The sequence below is a fragment of the Mesoplodon mirus genome (assembly GCF_964341445.2).
Source record: "Mesoplodon mirus genome assembly, chromosome: 2".
In the NCBI taxonomy this organism is placed as follows: domain Eukaryota; kingdom Metazoa; phylum Chordata; class Mammalia; order Artiodactyla; family Ziphiidae; genus Mesoplodon; species Mesoplodon mirus.
In genome coordinates, this window is record NC_138977.1 from 182,035,689 (window position 1) to 182,053,823 (window position 18,135).

Here is an 18,135-nt window from a genome sequence, read left to right on the forward strand (position 1 = left end):
CCCAGCCGCTCCGCAGCATGTGGGATCTCCCCGGACCGGGGCACGAACCCGTGTCCCCTGCATCGGCAGGCGGACTCTCAACCACTGCACCACCAGGGAAGCCCTGCACATTGGTTTTAATAAAAGAGAAAATTCGTATGAGCCTTCCAAGAGATCAGGTGTGTGTATGCTGCCTGTTACGGTATTTGGCACAGAGTAGATGCTAAATCACTGAATGAATAAACAGTTCATTCATTCCTCTGCTCACCCACCCCTATACGTACAGACAGGACTGCTATGAGAGATTGGAGGAATCTAGGATTTGATTAGGCTTGAGTGAGAAGCAAAAGTAGACCAAAGCTTGAAAGAGCGCCATCATTTTAGGAAGTAGGAGAGACTCGGAGACTCGGAAGTCTCAGAAGCATCAGTTTATCAGTGAAGGAGATTTTATGTTTGCAGCTTTGGGTAAAAAGAAATAGCCTTTGGCTCTAACTTCAATGTTTTGGTGCACAGCTAGGAGCCAGTGCTGCCAGGCTGGTTCTGCCCTCTTACTTTTCCCGCTGAAGCCCACTCCAGCCCACCTTGGCTCGGGCTGCCATCAAACACATCTTGCACAAGTTGGTGCCTGCAATGGCTTTATGCCATCAGCTAAGGCCAGCTCTTCCATCCTGGTGGAGTCATCTCAACTCCTCTTCCCTTGGAGCCGTCTCCTCAAACCCTCTCACCCCAGCCCCAGATTTCTGTAGGCTTCTCCATCATGGCCCTGACTCCATCCTGGCCACAGAAGGAGCCTGAGTTACAGGCTACGGCTCTGGTGACATTTTTCGAGTGACTTAGACATACAGAGGCACCTATCAGGACGCCTCAGGCAAGACACCTGGTAGTATCCAGATTCAGTGTCCCTGCTTGTTGAGTAAAAGTGTTGCATCTAAAGTTTTCTCCCAGCCTTAACGTTTCCAGCTCGCAGCTGTACTGTTTATATTTGTCACACGAACTAAGGCTCTGCCCATCCAGAGGATGTATAACTTCAGTATTAGGGCTCAGTGGCAGGCCACCACACTGCCCCCTCCAGACTGACCCAGATGCAGTTAGTGAGCTCAGGAACCTGTGCACACCTGGGCTGGGTCCTGGGACCTCTTGCTCCTGTGATCATGTGATGTTGATATTTTGGTTTTAAGAGGAAAAAAATGTTATTCCATACCTACATTTATTTTTAAGCCTTGCTTTATTGTAAGGCCACTTAGGGCCATTGGGACAACCTTAACTGGCTGGTGGTGGGGGTCACTGGTCAGGAAGCTGGGAGGCAGCACCAGCTACACAGGCCTTGAACCAGGCAGCCTTGTGTGTCAAAGCTGATGTTACCTGTGGTCTTGGTAAGACATTGGTGGCCGTATTACTTACTTGTCTTGAGCTTGTTTTTCTGAAGCACCAGCGGGGGAGTAAGCTGCAAGGTTGCTGTGAGACTAAATGAAGTGTCATATCTAAATGCATGATGCTCTGTAAATGTGAGGGGTCCCTGCTGACACTAGCTCCTTTCATCATATGGCAAAGTCATCACCACTGGCTACAACCCAACCTGGCACAAGCATGAAGCTCCTGTCCATGGCTGGACACAGGGGTGATCCTCCCAGCCCGCTCCCTCTACCCCTGTAATCCAGAAATGAGGGCTCAGAGAAGTTGTAGCCTTTCATAGTGACCTAGGAGGTCTCCCAGAAATTGCAAATGCCAGAAAGAATAAGATAGAAGTATTATAAGACACCGCATCTTCACCAAAAAATGGAAAGGGAGCAGTTGGATGAGAAAAAAATTGAAGAGCAGAAGGGAACATGAAGAATCTAATACTGAGAAGAAAGGCATTTGGAACCTTATCAAGCCCTAATGTTTTTACTTATTTTGCTAGCAATTTATATCCTGTCATATTTCAAAAAGGATTAGACATGGTAAACCAAGCCATGACCAATTTGCAGACCAATTTGAGACATCCCAGCAATCCAATGAAAGAATCATTTAGTCCCAGTACAAGTCCTACAGGAATAAGGCAGTGTGTGCCTTAAGGACCACCCCCCTCGCCTCACCTGATCTCTGCCAAGAGGCAGGGCCATGTGCCCAGGGCAGCTGTTCACACACATGTCCCACAACCATTTGGAGCCCCTCAGAGGGGATGCTGAGCATATGCTGCTGGGCCCCAGCCAGGTGTGTCCAGTATTTTTGCTGTAAACATCTTCGCCACGAACGGTTTTGTAGCACAACTAATTGGCCTTAAGGCCATGTTGCTGTAAAAAAATCACTGCTTGACAGTTATACTACACTAGAAAATGATAACACATCAATTTTTGCAAACCCTTGGTTGAGCTAATCTAAGCCAAGTTTCGTTAAAATGCTCACCATTTTCAAGAGACTTCTACTCATCAGGAATCACATAAACATTTGTTTTGGCAGGGATAGGAGGAGTTGATTCTTCTTTTGCCTCCAACTTCTAATATGGCATAATAAATTTGGTAAAGACAACTTAAGAGAACAAGGTGTCATATCTAAATGAGCTAAAGAATCCATCATTAACGCTCTCGAAGACAGTTGTTAGAAGCTGCCTCTTTTATATCTTTGATGAATCGGTAAACGTTTGGTTTTGATGGGTGGGAGGTACGACTGTGCTCATGGAAGAATTTGTAAAAACTGATGTTATATTTTCTAGTGTAATGGAACTGTCAACCAGTTATTTTATCTTTTATGGCAAAATGGCCTCATGGCCAATTAGTTGTGCAGCAAGAATGTTTGTGAAGAAACTGCTTACAGTAGAGATGTTTATGGGGAAAAATACCTAGACCCCAACCCAGGTACCCTCAGCCCCCCTTACCTACTTGTTCTGGGTACTCTCTTCAGGGTCGGCCGCTTTGCCTCCAGTGCCTGCAGTTGCAGCCTTCTTCAGAGGCTGCCTGGGCTTCCTAAGCCACAGTGGCTGGTTGTGTAGAGGGCCAGAGAACTGAGAGTTTCCATCTCTCCACTGGGGGCAGCCTGGGGAGGGGGTCTGAACATCCAGTGTCCTAGCCTTGAAGCTGGACTAACCCAGAGGTATAGCTTAAGTGCCAGAGCTCCCCATAGGATCCAGGCAAGGTTGGGATGCTTGGTTTCCTGCCCTCCTGTCCTGCTCTACCCACTCCTTGCCTGTTTCTCCTGGGAGCACTTCCTCATCCATGCCTTGCACAGGAACCCTGGTTTCAGGACCCTGACCTAAGACAGATGCCTTGGGCTCCTTTTCTCCTTCTAAGTCCCACCCTGGAGAACTGCTCATGGCTTTTCAACCTTCTCCAAGTAAGAGGAGACTGGGGGCCATGCCATCCTCTTAGTTCCCAGCCGAGGGACTGTTATACACCTGCCCCCAGTTCGACCCAGTTTCTCCTTCAGAAATGCTGGTCAATCAGCTTCAGGTACTACAACTGTAAGGCGATGTCAACTCAGGGATAAGGGAGCCACTTGGGGGAGACTATCTGGGCACAGGGATGCTGACTAGGAAGCAGGGAGAAGCAGACGTTCCAGTTCCTCAGGAGCCCCCAAATCTCTGGAGAGACCCCTGACTTCTTCTACTGAATCTCTTGCTTGAACTACCCCAAGTAGAAGCCCTCTGATCAGGCTACCATAGATGTTCCTTTAAATATCTCAGGCATCTCCCCATCACTTGATATCCCCTCTGAGGCTAAGGAGTCGAGGTCACTGTGCCTGCCTGGGCCGTGTCCTTCCTGGACGAGCCCAGGGTGGGGACCTGTGGTGTGATATGAGTGAGCAGGACCCTGGAAGACATAGGAGTGGCTGGGGTCTGGAGCTTAGGATAAAGATGAGAGAGTGTGGAGATGGCCTACAGGGGCCTTGGCCTACAGATGTCATACTTGCACATGGAGCTCCATCCATATTTTGCAATGGGTGACATTCAGTTTTTTAAGATACCACTGTCCCTTTAATTTATTAGCTTTCCATAAAAACACATACCGTACACAATCTACAGTATAGAAAGTATAATTTACAAAAATATAAAATCTTGGTTATGTTTTAGTATTCCCGCGTATCACTGTATGGGTTATTTCAATAAGCACGTTTAAACAATGCACGCTCAACCAGCTTGACTACCTCTGTGGGGAACGGTGCCAACGTCCTCCTTTTTGTTTCAAAATAAAACATATATTAAGAAAAAGAAACCAAAATTGGTTATATGTGCATACTGTATGTATAAAAGCGTTTGCAGTGGATTTGAGAGAAAACATCCATTTATACCATTATTTAGGCCCTGTTTTGCAGCATCACACTGTGGCCCGAAGTGTTTTAAACTGATTATTTAAACAGAGGTTCTTTCCACGTGAAGGGAGTGAGTGCCTTCAGGTTTGTAGTCTTCTTTCCAGGTTATGAGATGATAGTCACAAAACCCAGCCTGTGGACATGTCCGGTTTTCAGGCCTTCAGAGCACAGCAGACAGGCCGTGGGCAACCGTCAGGCCAGGGCTAATACCCAGATCCCTTCAAAGGATTCGGACTAGCATTGAGGGGGCTGAGTCACCAGCAGTGAAAGACCCCAGAATGATGCCCTGGGGTGACAGATGGTTGCCTGCAAGCTGTGCCCTGCCTTTGCAGCTGCACCCTGAGTCAAGTGCTCACTCCAGAAGGTTCCAAGAATGCTGCCCTGCTGTGTGCAGGCAGGGCAGGTTCTTTCCACTCCAGAGCGGCTGGTCTTACCGGCAGGCACAGGTCTCCACAGACATGTTGGGGTACACCTTCAGAACCACATTCCGGTTCTCATCCAGGAAGAGGACCCCAAGAGAGTTCATCTTGTCGGGAACACAGCAAGGCTCTGGGATGCCCGGGACGATGCCCACAGCCCTGACGATGCTCTGGATGGTGGCGTGGTTGGAGGGGCGGACGATCTGCAAGGGGGAAAGGAGCATGGTCACCTCCGAACTCTGCCCACCCTGCAGTCCTCACCCACCCACCACGCTGCCTGCATGTCCTTGACTGAGGCCACAGAAAAGGCACTGACCTAGAAGAAAAGGTGAGATCACAGGGTTAGGTACACATTTCTTTTGAAATCAGTGGCAGACTGAGTCCTAGGGACTTTTGCAAAAGGCCTTCCTGCCCTTCGGGCTCCCAGAGGGAAGGCACATCCCCTACATGTCACTGGCCACTTGGGGGCACCTGCGCGTCACACATCCCCGAGGAGCACCAGGAACTGGGCGGGAGCCCCAGAGGGAAGGCAGTGCAGAAGCTTGGAGGTTCTGCCTGGGGCCATAGCTGCCCAGACTTTACGGTCCAGGGAGCACCGACACGCTTGCCATGTGATCGCATTCTCAGCACAGAAGGGGAAGCCCTGCAGGCACAAGTGCATCAGTGTGATGGGGCTGGAAACTCACAGTTCCCAGGTGGGTCTGACTTTGGGGTGTCAGGCGCTGCTTCACCTGCATCACCCCATTTTGTCATTGAATCAACCTTATGGGGTGGGTATGACTTTAATTTTCCTGGTGAAACTGAGGCTTAAAATGACTAAATAACTGGACCAGGAGCCCTCCGTTAGAAAGTAGTCTGGCTTGGAAACTATGCTCGCTGGGCCCACACCAGCTCTCTTCCCCTCCCTCCCCAGGCAGCCTCTCACATCGAGAAGAGTCTGGGTCCCAGCAGCAAACACGGCACCTCCCACAAGATGAAGAGGACCACTTCACAGGTGCTTCAGCTCATTGTCAGCCAGAGTTTTATATGCACAGTGCCTCTGGTGGGGAGGTGGGAGGAGAGGGACACCGGCATTTGGGGAGTTCAGGCTGGTGTCAGGGAAGGTGGAAAGACAGCCAGGCAGACTGATAAGGTAAGTGCAGGGTCAGCCAGCAGGAGCCTGCTGTACTCACCCTGCATCCGACGGGCTGGGCCCTTCCAGCAGACGCCTGTCTCTCTGTCAGGCACCTCCCTTCCTCTCTCCTGCACATGCACGGCTTTGAGGAGAAGCCTCTTAATTCCCAAACAGGTTAATGCGGCCCCACGTCTGGGTCTGGGATTTCCCAGCTGGCTGATTTATTTACGTTCCCAGTGGATTTACGCGCTGACTTCCTTTCTTGGAGAGGAAGGCATGACCTGGAACTCAGCAGAGGAGCTAAGTAGGAGGAAAGTGTGTGCTCTGTGCTGAGGTCGACATCAGCAGGCAGCCAGCCCACCGTGGTTCAGGATGTGGGGAGATGGATGGACAGAACCATGGCCCAGGCTGGTGGGAAGGTGAGCATCTGAAAACCCCGGGCCAGTGCAATGGGGTAAACAGCCCCGTGCTGTGTGTCCTGCCGACTTGTGTACAATGAGAGCTAGCTGCCCTGTGAGTTCCTGCCCTGAGTCGGGGGTGGGGGATGGACAGTCACACTGGGAAGCCACTGAGGCCAGCTCTGTGCCGGTCACAGACCCCAACGCCCTGAGATCCAGGCCAGGTTTCTAGAAGAGCCTTGGTGAGGAGGGGGCTTAAGAGACCTGACCTATGTGCAGGGGGCCAGGCTCTCCTCAACCTCTGTGGATATTGCTATGTTGGAACACACGTCTAAGGACATGGATCTCCTGTTTTGCAAAAGAAGAAAGGTTCTGATTTAAAACTCAAATTCAAGGAAGGCACAGCCAGACCCCATCCATCTGTGGGCTGTATCCACCCAACAGGCTGCCATTTTGGCACCTCTGTCTACCTATTCTCTAGCTTGAGTAGGTGGGAGGTGTTATTATCCCGATTTACAGGCAGGAAACAGAGTGAGGAGGCAGAGGGACTTGCCTTCAGGGGCAGAGCTGAGAGTCACAATTAGCCCAGGGGCAGAACACAGCGGGGTGACCCACACACTGTACCTTGGGCATGGGGAACTCGCAGGCTCCTGAGCAGTAGTAAGCATCGAACGACTTGGGGGAGATGATCCACTCGTCCCACCCGATGTCTGCAAAGTCCACCTTCAGATACCTCCGGGTGCAAACCCGCGGCTCGTCCCACTGCTTCCTCCGGGCTTTCTGCATCGTCTTCTCGTCAAAGTCCAGCACCTGCGAGGAGGCCATGAACACATCCTGGCCCTTCTTCCTGCGGTCCTTGCGGCCCGGCCGAGGCCTCAGTGCACGGAAGGGGCTGGGCCACAGCTCGTGCCTGTGGTAGTGCTGGGCGTGGGGGGCATGTGCCGGCCTCTCGTCCAGCCCTGGCAGCTCGTTGTTCTGGAGCGGTCCCGTGGCCTGCGTGGCCCGGCGAACTCGGGGGTCCGCCGAGCTGTTGGGGGCTGCTCCAGGCTCCGGGTCCCCAGCCTGGAAGGGGTCATATCTCTGCAGTGTCACTGCCACGCTGTTGGGCTCTGAGATGGCCAGGTCGTTGGCGTAGATGAGGAGGTAGGGTGCATGGGGGCCGGGCCTGGGTACCCCCGGGTCCTCCTCCCCAGAATCCAGCTGGGCGGACAGGAGCAGCTCGCCATCCCGGCGGGCCGCCTTGACGATGGGGGAGATGTCCTTGGCCCGCCACAGGCCCCGGGGCGGCGGCAGCAGGTCCATGGCCCCGCGGAGCAGCCCCTGCGTGGCCGTGTTCTGCGAGAGGCTTCGGAAGAGCAGGTGCTGGCGTGCAGGCGGGCCCGGGGGCAGCAGGCGGCAGGATGCACTCTTGGCCCGCTGCCTGCATGGTGCCTCGCGTGCCCGGGGCCACCGCGGCTCCGAGTAGAAGTGGAATGTGGCCATGAGGATCATTTCTGAGTCCTGCATGGACGTCAGGTTGAAGAAATACACGGTCTTCTGGTTGACCACTTCTGCGAGGGAAGGACAGACCACAGCCTGTTAGGTTGTCTCCTGGACAGGCCCCTGTGCTCATAGGGTGTCCCGTCCAGGAAGTGGAGGAGGAATGCCCATTGAGGGAGCACTTTCAGGCCCGCCAGGCTTTCCTCATCTCCTGTAAGCCTCACATTGAACTGATGAGGGCAGCCTTTGCTATTTTCAGGGACCAGATGAGGATGAGGGATTGAGGTCAGAGAGGTTGGGGACTGTCATATCCCATTGCAAAGAAAGGAAGAAAAGAAAGGTGGCAGACAGGGTAGATGCTCAGGGCTGCTGGACCCTGAAGCTCCAGTTCCTGCCTCTGCACTCCAATGCCTCTCAATGAACAAATGATCTCCCCCACCTGCATTCATGAGATAAGATGGAATCAGGTATTTGGGATAGCTTGGGTTGGGTCTGAGTCCTGCTGACTGTAGCCCCCCTGTATCTGCACAGCTTTCTATTTTGTAGACATTAAATGCAGTCCTTCTTCCAAATGAGGTAAATTAGAGTGCCTCACGCTTTCCCAGCATTCTGAGTAGCTTCTGAGGGAAACTGGGCTTAAGAACACAGCCATTTAGGTGTCTGCTATTTATTCCGCCCAAGCCCTTTTAAACTTGTTTTACAAAGAAAAAGCACTATCAGGGTTGTACCAGGTCACTCAATAAAATCTCCAACATCCAGGTTGCCCTCCAGAGGCTGGAACCATAAGGACCGGGATCCCTCAGGCATCACATCTGCAGCTCGAGAATACTCTTGGCCCCTGCATCCCTGGGGCCGTCAACCACTCTTTCCTTTCTCTCTTGGTTCTACCAGGTGTACACCAGGACCCCAGGGCAGAAAGCTGCCCCAAGCCCTGGCAGCATGAGGTCTGTGAATAGCAAGCCCTCTCTAGGGTTTGGATGGGAGGGAGGCATCATCTCCCTGTGATGCTGCAGAAGAGCCAGAGACCAGAGCTGTCAGGGGGGCTGTCTCGCTCCCACTGCCCTATTTCCTGTTGCCAGGGGTCTGTCTGCTGGGTGAAGCTGGGAGAGGTACAGGGCTTCCAAGAGAGGGAATGTGTGTGTGTGTGCGTGTGTGTGTAGAAAATGGGTCACAGTTTCTCTGACACCTGCATCCACAGATTCAGCAGGCATCTTTTAAATCAAAGTCTTCAGTTTAAGGTTATTTGTTTCTATTGGGATGAAGGCATAATTCTACTGGGAAGAAGGCATAGTTCAATTGTGAACTTTCATGTACTTTTAAGGGACTACAAGAAAGAGGAAGGAAGGAAAAGTCAGAGGGCCCAATAAATGCCAGTCAAAGCTTGGGTGACATTCTAAAGACACTACCTTACCTAATTCTCAGAAAAAAACCCTCAGCATGTCCACAGCAGCCCCTCAATATGTCCACACATAAGGAGAAGCACGAGTCTTGATGCACATTTAAACCTAGCTTCCCCAAACACTGCGGCCTTGAGTGTCATGGTCCTCGAGTCCTGCATTTCCCAAAGCTCAAAGATCACTGCTTTCCTCCTCTGGAGATGCTGATTCAGAGGGTCTGGGACAATGGGGCCCAGGACTTCTTATTCTAACCAGCATTCTAAGGGATTCTAAGTCTGGGAAGCAACGATGGGTGGTGGCTGTGTATCTGCAGCATCCGGGGTTGACTTGTGGATGGGGTGCAAGTTCACCAGCAAGGCAGCCCCTACCCCCCAAGCTGGGGAAGGCTCTAGGAACCAGGCTCCCAGGCCTCAACGGGACCATGCCTTGCTCATCTGCCTCAGAGAGACAATAGAATCTCTATCTCACCTGAATGCTTGGAGGATTAAATAAATAACATATGTAATGTGCCAGGCACAAAGGGGGAATCCCCCAAATATGCTTCTAGGCCACTTTTATCTAAATGGCCAAGGCTGGCAGAGCAAGCTCCTCCTACACCAATTCGGGCCCCTCTTACTCAATGGTCCAGCTAACACAGCAGAAAAAGTGTTTTTCTTTTATCCAATTCAAGTCAACTCCATTGTTCCGCTAACAGGTTCTTTGCGGGAGAACACTTAAGAGGCTCTAAAATAGACACTTCTGACTTCTTCCAAAGGGCTGGCCCTTCACAGCAGGATGCAAGCATCTTTGGCCTAGAAACCTGCAGCTCTTGGTGAGAAGGAAAACAGCAGACTGGGGGAACCGAGATGGGGCTTGCCAGAGAAAAGCACCTTGGCCCCCCTTCCAGTGACAAGGTAAAGAACGAGAGAGGATATAAAGAAGGATAACTGTGACCACCAAGGCAGGGACAGCAACCTTGGCTTGAGGTGGGTGCGGCCCAGTGAAGGTGCTGGGAGGACTGCCCCAGGGTGGCAAAACGTGTTGTAGAGGAGGATGGGGTGCCCTCCCCTGGAGGTTATTTCTGCACGGGGTGCAGGAGAGGGACAGCAAATGCTGCCCTTGCCTTAGGATGGAGAACCACAGAGAGCACGCTCAGGAACTCAGAGAGGGAAGAACCTTAGAGGTCGGGCAGCCTGATGAATTACACTCAGGGCAGGAGTCCTTCCTCCATGTGGCTTGAATGCCTTTGGCCATAGGCAGCTCGCTCCTCACAAGGCAGTCTGATGCGTGATGACCACGCCCCCACCCCCCGCTGGGAACCGTGGAGGTGGAGATGGGTCACTCCCATCTCCAGGGCATGAAGGGCCACAGGCTGGCCCAGCTCTCTGACTGTGCCTGCATTGCAGGGGGCTCCAGGCTGTGGCTGAGAGAAGGCCACCTACCTGAAGCCTCCCAGCGTGGATGAGCCCAGGTCACAAAGGAGAATCTCCAGAGAGAAGTCCCTATTTCCTATGAACTGTGCTGGTGCCTGTGACTCCCATCTCATGGTCAGCTAGAAGAGATCCTTCCTTCCTCCCTCCTATCATTCCCCTCTCCCTTCCTTCACCCCTCCCTGCCTCCCTCCCTTTTCCAGATAAATATTTGGGAAACTCCTACGCTGGGCTAAGCGCTGGGCTGATCAGGGTCCTAGCAAAGGTGATTACAGGCACTCAGAAAGCTCAGCCCAGGGATGAGACAGACAGCGATGGTGGGGACGCCCACCTGCAGTGCCCGTCGCAGCTTCACAGAGCTGTGTCCAGGAGAGGCCCCCGGCGGGCTGGGTGCTTTCGACCTCAGGTCACCATCCTGCTCAGAGCTCTCCATTGCCCCCCAAATAAAACTCAACCCTTTACCAAGGCCCTACTTGATCTGGCCTGCTTACCTCCCCAACTCCATCTGCTCCCCGCACCCCCATCTCTGCCCCAGTCACCCTGGCCTTCCTGTCCTTACAAACATGAAGCTCCCATCTCAGGGCTTTGTCCCAGCTCTTCCTTCTGCTGTCATCACTTCTCCTCTAGGAATCACTCCTCTCTCCTTTGGGCCTTTGCTCAAGCGGCATCCCCAACAAAGGGTACCACGGACTCCCTTGGCTGAAGGAACAGCCCCATCACTCTGTCTGTCCCTGGCTTCATCTGTCTTCACGTCACTTTGGGACATCTTGATATAATATATGTCGTTGCAATTGTTTCTCTTTCCCTCTAGAACACACACTCCAAGAGGGCGGGGCTTTGCCAGCTGTGTGCACTGCCGTATCCCTAGATCCTAGCACGAGGCCTGAGTGATCGCCAGTGCTCAGAAGTGTGTGCTGAATGGCAGGGGAGGGGAGGGGTCTTTGCTACATCTGTCTGCTTCACTTAACAAAGTGGGTTCCTGGCCTGCTGCCCTGGGGCTCAGTGAACATCCTAAAAGAAGTCCAGAAAGTCTCCTTTGGAAAGATGTAGCTGATTATGCAAACCCAGCTGGAGGCACTGCACAGCAGGACGTTTGTCCAGTTACTTCCCCTTGAGCCTTAGTTTTCTCATCTTTAAAATGGGAATAATATTGTTTACTGATTAGGAAGCTCCAAGTTCCAAGCATGCTTGATTCCTCGTGTTCACAATGAGGGCAGCAGACATGGCAAATGGACAAAAAGATGGACCTTCAGAGAGGGTACATGACTACATAACTTGTTTAAAGTGCTTAAAGTCCCCCAGCTGGTAAGGGGCGGAGCCAGGGCGTGCTTCCAGGCCTGTCTGACCCCAAGCCCATGCCCTTCCCCACCCTCCCCAACCAGGTGCTCTGGATAGGATCGGGGTCTGCCTAACAGCTTATGTAACAAAGATCATGTGCTGTGAACTCTAAATATTTTGCAAATACAAGTCATTATTTGGATGATTTTGTGTTCTGACTCTCCAGGAAAGAAAGGACTGATCTTATTTAGACAAGCTGATCTCTCTGTGGTCTTTGGAAATCTGAGAACCCTAGTCAGGTCCACTCTACTGGGCACTCAACCTCCTTCCCAACTCTTTAGGGATGGGACTAGAGAGGAAAGAGGTAGGGAAGCAGCCCTAGTCCAAGGGTCCCCCCAGGCTCCCTGCTGGCCAACTCTCAGGCCAAGAGGACCCTCAGAATGCTCTGCTCTGTAGAAACAGCATCCAAGTCACCTGGAGGTCTGTCCCTTCACTCGTTGCCCCTGAAACAGCCATCAGGGTGACCAGAGTGAGAATGCCGGGCTGAAGATGCAAACACCAACATAATAAGCTGAAGGAAGGAAGTGGTGGGTCACCAGTGGTGGTGCAGAGAAGGAAAGAGAACTAATGTGTACTGAGTGTCTGTTTTTAGGCAGGCTTCAGAGTCAGGGTTTAAACCCTGCTTCATCACTGACTAGCTGTGGGGCCTTAGGAAGTCACACAACTTCTCTGTGCCTCAGTTTCCTCATCTGTTAATCAAGCAGAATATGTGTACATGCCTCCTGAAGTTGTGAGATCATCTCTGCAGTGCTCTCAGCAAGGTGTCTGGCACCCAGCACATGCTCAGAACACAGTGGTCATGTGGTGTCACAAGCTACTGCTACACTCAGGACCCCCCACCCCTGCTCCTTGTCCTCGTGCCCAGCGGGAGGCATTGCCACCTGTCCACCCTCTCCAGCAGGAGCCTGAGAATTTTCACAGCCTCTTCCCCCTCCTGCATGCAACTTATCCTAGTTCCTATTTCTCCACATCCTGTTTCTCCACAACCACCCTGAACTCTGCATCTTTCCACCACTGTCTTAGCCCACAGTCTGACCTCGACCACCACTGTGACCCCAGGACACTGTCACCCTCACACCACACTCGTGCTTGACAGGGAATCATCTATTGCAGAAGAAGAGTTAACATCCTTCACAACCTCTACATATCAGTAGGAAAAAGACCAGAACCCCAAGTGGATGAAGTGGTTTCCACGGGAAAAAATTCGAATGGTCAAAAAGCATGAAAGACAATTCAGGATGACCAGTAAAGAAAAAGAAAACAGTAACTTCAAATGAGAATGAAGATATAACAAGTTTTACCTGCTGCAACTGTGATCCCATTAGGGTAAAAACTATATATAATATTCCACAAAATATTAACTCTGGTTATATCTGGATTGCGATTGGGGATGATTTCTTTTCTTTACTGTGATTTTCTATGATTTCTGGATAAGTATGCATTTCCCTTATAATCTCTTGTCTCTCCTTCTCCCCTCTCCTCTTTTCTTCTCTCCCTCCCTCCCCCTCCCTCGCCCCTCTCTCACCATACACACTCTCTATACTGCCCCACTGCTTACAGGCCTTGGTGGCCCACTGGTTCACTTCCATTTTCTGCCTCTTTCTTCCTGTTGTTTCCTCATTGAAACCAAACCCCTCACAGTTCCAGGCACATAGGGCTCTGCTTCACTTCTACACCTGGCTAACACCCCCTGCCCTTCAGAGTCTGTCTGGGGCCTCCCCTGCTCTGGGAAGGCTTCACTGGACCCTCCCCACCAGCCCTTCCCCTGCCAGGTCAGTGCTGTCCTTTGGGGCTCCTGAAGCTCACCCTTAGCCCTTTCTCACTCCATTGTCCTACCTGTACCACTGCTCACGTTCTTCTGTTTACTTCTCCCTTCTCCACCAGCCCGTGAGCTTTTCGGGGCAAGGCCAAGAGTCTCTGCTTTTCTGTGTCCTCTGAGATTACAGCACCTGCCACTGAATGAGGTGCTCAGGAAAGACTTGGGGAACTGACTGACTTTGGGCACGCTCGACAGATGAGTATGTATTCTTACTCTCATTTTAGAGATGAAGACTCCAACCTCAGAGAGGTTAAGTAACTTGGCCAATATCACATACGTAGGTGGAAAAGCCTAGATTTAAATGCAGGTCATTTGAGGCTGCATGTGTCTAACCTTAACCTTTATGGTCAGGCTCAGAAGCTCTCTCCACTGATGCACTTCAAGGAGCAATGGAAGGGAGGGAAGGAGCCAGGTGGCTGGAGTAATCATAGTAGAGCTAAAACATTATTGAACTTACATGTGCCAGGCACTGTGTTAAGCACTGAACATATCTCAGTTCATTTAAAAAACCCTATAAGGAAGAGAGCATTATTAGTCCCATTTTAGAAGTGAAAAAAACTGAGTCACAGACAAGTTCAGTCCCTGGCCCCAGTCACAGACTCAGGATTTGGCCCCTACCAGTCCAGCTCACAGCCTGCTTGGAACCTGAGCTGTGCTGCCTAGAGGCAGGCAAGGGACACAGTTCCACTGTAACACGGGTTGCAGAGACCACCCCACGGAGGCAGCAGAGGTCACCGTCACGGAGCAGGCTGGTACCGGTACGATCCAGGACCAGAGCTGAAGTCCCCCACGTGTGTGCCTCATCCGTAAAGTGAGGGGGCCCCACCCAGGCTCACACCTCCTCACAGCTTGGTCGCTGGGTCACAAAGCAGGCACTTCTGAAGGCTGGTGAGGGACTGGGTATGAACCCAACTTAAGTCAGTCAAGGGAGGAGAAGGGAAACCAAGCTGCCTGGGCCTACTCTCTGCCAGGCACAGACCCCACCTCATCCCACTGAATCTTCACCCCACCCCCACTACGTACACAAAACATTGATCCTCAGAGAGGTAAAGTGATGTGTACCACAGCACACTTACCAGTAGCAGGTGGAGCTGGGACTTGTACCCAGGGCTGTTTCAGATGGTTCCAAACAAGAGTATTGGATTTGTCAAATAGTCCTAGACTGATCCAGAATAATTCTGATCAGACCCTGATCTCCCAGGATCTGTTCCATCCTCTGTCTCCTAAGTCCTGGGCTCAGTTCTGATGGAGGCTGGGGGAGGGGGCTGGCAGTGAGAACAGCATGAGCCTGACAGATGGACGGTGCCAACCACTGCCACTGTGAACAGCTTGCTCTGGCCTGGCCTCAGTCTCCTTATCTGCAAAATGGGAGGACTGGATCTGAAGTACTGTCACCAGATCCTTTTCAGGGCTAAGTGTTGCTTGTACCACCCCCAGCCTGTGAAGACTGAAAAACAGACTGTGCACCTCCATGCCTGGGCCTGCAGCAACAGGGTGGGCTCAGTGGGAGTGCTCAACCCTTATTGCAGCAGTGAACTTGCTGGCCTTGCTTTCCTCAACTGCAAGGCTTTGGGGACTGAGTTAATGGATGCAAGGTCAAGTCTACACCTCTATGAACACAAGTGTTTTGTACTCCAGGGAAACACGATGCACCAACACTTAACCTGGCCAGTGCTGGGCTTAGGGCTTACACGTATCAACTCATGTCATCTTTCCTGAAATGCTACAGGGAAGATATTACCATGACCTGCCCATTTTGTGGATGAGTACGCTCAAGTCCACAGAGCTTCAGTGATTTGCCCAAGATCATAGTCACGCTAGATGATTCTTGAGTGACTTAATAATGATGCTCCAGAAATGGGCCCCAAGAGGTGAATAAAAGGTACCAGGGAGGATGGAGTTAGATCTGGTTGGCCTGGAACCCAGGAACAATGACCTAGTAAGTCTGCCCAGTAGAGGATGGGGGGAAGGGGCTTCCCTGTGGCAGGAGCTCCCAGTACATGTTTGTTTATGCAAGACCAAGCTTCCAGTGTCTGGCTCTGAGGCCACGGTGTGGTACCCTAAGTAACACAGCCAGTGATCCACAGGAAGGTGGCAGATCTGACTCCAGGCTGTCTGACCCCAGTGTTGGGCTTGTTCCCCTCTACCTCAAGAGGCGGCCCTACAGACCAATGGTCTTTCTCCTGATGAATGGCCTCCTCCTTCACAAGGGCTGCAGGGGACCCCTACTCACATTTTCTGCAATGGCATTCTGAGACCATGAGTAATCTCCATGACAACCAGGGTCTTCCCATCACCCCTGCGCCTCATCTCTGCTCACCCAGGGCCTGCAGAGGTCACCCAGCCCAGGCAGGCAGACAGCTGAGGCAGGATTCTGAAATGCTCTCGGAAGCAGGGCAGGGAGGGCTCGGTGCAGCTCCATCCAAGGTGTGGGTAAAGGGGAAAGGATCTGCCCAGGAGGGGCAAGGGCAGGAGGGGGGCTGGGAACTCCCACTGCCCAAGCTTCTAGACCTTTCCTCAAACCCCCATAGTCTGAACACTTCATGCTAGTGCCTAGCAGGCCTCAGTCCCATGTACCCAAGGCTGGGCACCCAAGGCCATTCTCAGTCCACTCTGCTTCCCCAACTGCCACACCCACTAAGTGCCCCAGCTAGAGGGGCCACCCCCTGCCTGGCACTTCCATCAGGGCTGCACTACACCCACCTGATGGGCTCTCTTCAGTGCCTCCTTCATCTGTCAAGAGTCTTGAACGCTGTGACATGGATCCCTACCCCCCGAGCCCCGCCACACACACACGGTGAGCTCCCCCAGCCCAGTCCCATCTCCACGCTGTGCTTAAAGCCTTGTGGATGGGGTCGTCTGTGTCCGGCAAGTGTGACACCCTCCGAGGTTTGGTGGCACCCCAGGGGCAGGAACTGTCACTCTGTGCCACTTCGGCGTCCCCACGGGAAGCTCAGGGCCTGGCACAGAGTGCTGGGGGCGGGCGGCGGTGGAGGGGATAGTTAATGGAAGAATGAATGAACCAGTCAATGAAGAGGCAAAGCGGAGGTGCAGGGGTGGGAGGATGGACACGTGAGGAGGACCGGTGAGGGTGAAGAGAAGGGGGCCACAGGGCCCCCTCTACTTACCCAGCCGGGCCCGGAAGCTGCGGACCGTGTTGCCCCCTCCTGGCCGCGCGCCCCTTCGGCTGTATTTCTCATAAAGCCGGAGCATGTGGACAGCGACCATGTCCTGGGTGCCGGGGCCCAGAGCAGCGGCCGCGTCCCCTGGAGACCGCTGGGGGTTCTTGTACCCCGCCAGGCCGTCGGCCTCCGCGGGCGGGGCGGACCGGGCGGAGGCCGTGTGGCTGCCGCCCGCGTCCTGGAGCAGCAGCAGAAGTAGCGGCAGCAGCGGCAGCAGTTGGGACCCCGGTCCCGGGCTGGTCCGAGCCAGGCCACGGGCCATGATGGGTGGCGGAGGCGAAGGGGTCGGAGCCGGGGAAGAGAAGGAAGAGGGAGCTCGAGGGCGCACAGGAGGCTGAGAACAAACCCTGCGGCGGGAGGGCGCGCGGGCAGCACCGGCAGGCGGGGGCGCGGGATGTCGAGATCCGCGCGGGGCAGAGCTGGGCGCGCAGCCGGGCGCACGGTACGGCCAGCGGTCACGGCCGTCCGGAGCCACGCAGAGCCGAAGCGAGCCCAAGCCGGCGCGCTGCCTAGGCTGACTAGCGGCGAAACTTTGCAGCCCCAGGCGCGCCCGGCTTGGCGGGTTCGAGGGGCGGGGCGGGGCGGGGCGGCCGGCTGCGCCCTCGCGGGGGACCCGGCTGCGCGCCCCGAACCCCTCCGGCCCGCCGCCTACACCGCCGTCCGTGGCCCGGCCGCGTTGTGCGTGCGCCCGAGTGTGGCAGTGTGCGCGCGCAGGGGTGTGCTCCCAAAGTGTGGGTGGCGTGGCGTGGGCGTGGGCCGGCGCGCTCCCCGCTCCCCTGCGGAAAGCCGGAGACCGGGGCCCCGGCCCGGCTCCTGTGTGTCGGCGCCTCGGCCTGGCCGGGACTGCGTGGGGGCTGGGCGGCATTTAGGGGGGGCCCTCCTGCCGGGTTGCCCCTGCAATGGCATGTGATGATTGTGGTTGCAAGATGACAGCTCCCCCGTGAGGACCCGACGGGGGAATGTGTGTGCGCCCGGTTGTCTCTGAGCCAGTGTGTGCCCAAAATGCAAGAGTGAGGGGGAACGCGAAGCCTCCTCGGCATCCTTTGAAAAGAAAAACCCTAACACTAAAGCTCAGCCAACCCAGGACAACTGGAACAAGATCCTGATTAAAATTCAGAATTAGTCGATTAACTGACCCTTTATCTGGCGACTATAATTCTGGTTGTTGAAGGAACACATCAAAGGTGCTTATTAATCGTTGGACATGTAGCCATCAGGCTTGTCCTGAAAAAAGGACATGGTTTTAAATTGTTTTACAAAACGTTTCCAAAACTTCAGAAAAGGAGAAGAAAACGCTTAGCTTTCCCAAGACTGTGT

General features: G+C 53.4%; 1 protein-coding gene across 1 annotated transcript; it reads right to left on the reverse strand.

Moving 5' to 3' along the window:
* Positions 1-4,693: 4,693 nt before the first annotated feature.
* On the reverse strand, positions 4,694-17,080 carry GDF10 (growth differentiation factor 10; the record flags this gene model as incomplete). The annotated part of the gene is made up of 3 exons (XM_082602614.1): positions 4,694-4,885; positions 6,819-7,744; positions 16,765-17,080. The coding sequence occupies 3 exons, from the start codon at positions 17,078-17,080 to the stop codon at positions 4,694-4,696; spliced, it is 1,434 nt and encodes a 477-aa protein (XP_082458740.1).
* Positions 17,081-18,135: the final 1,055 nt, after the last annotated feature.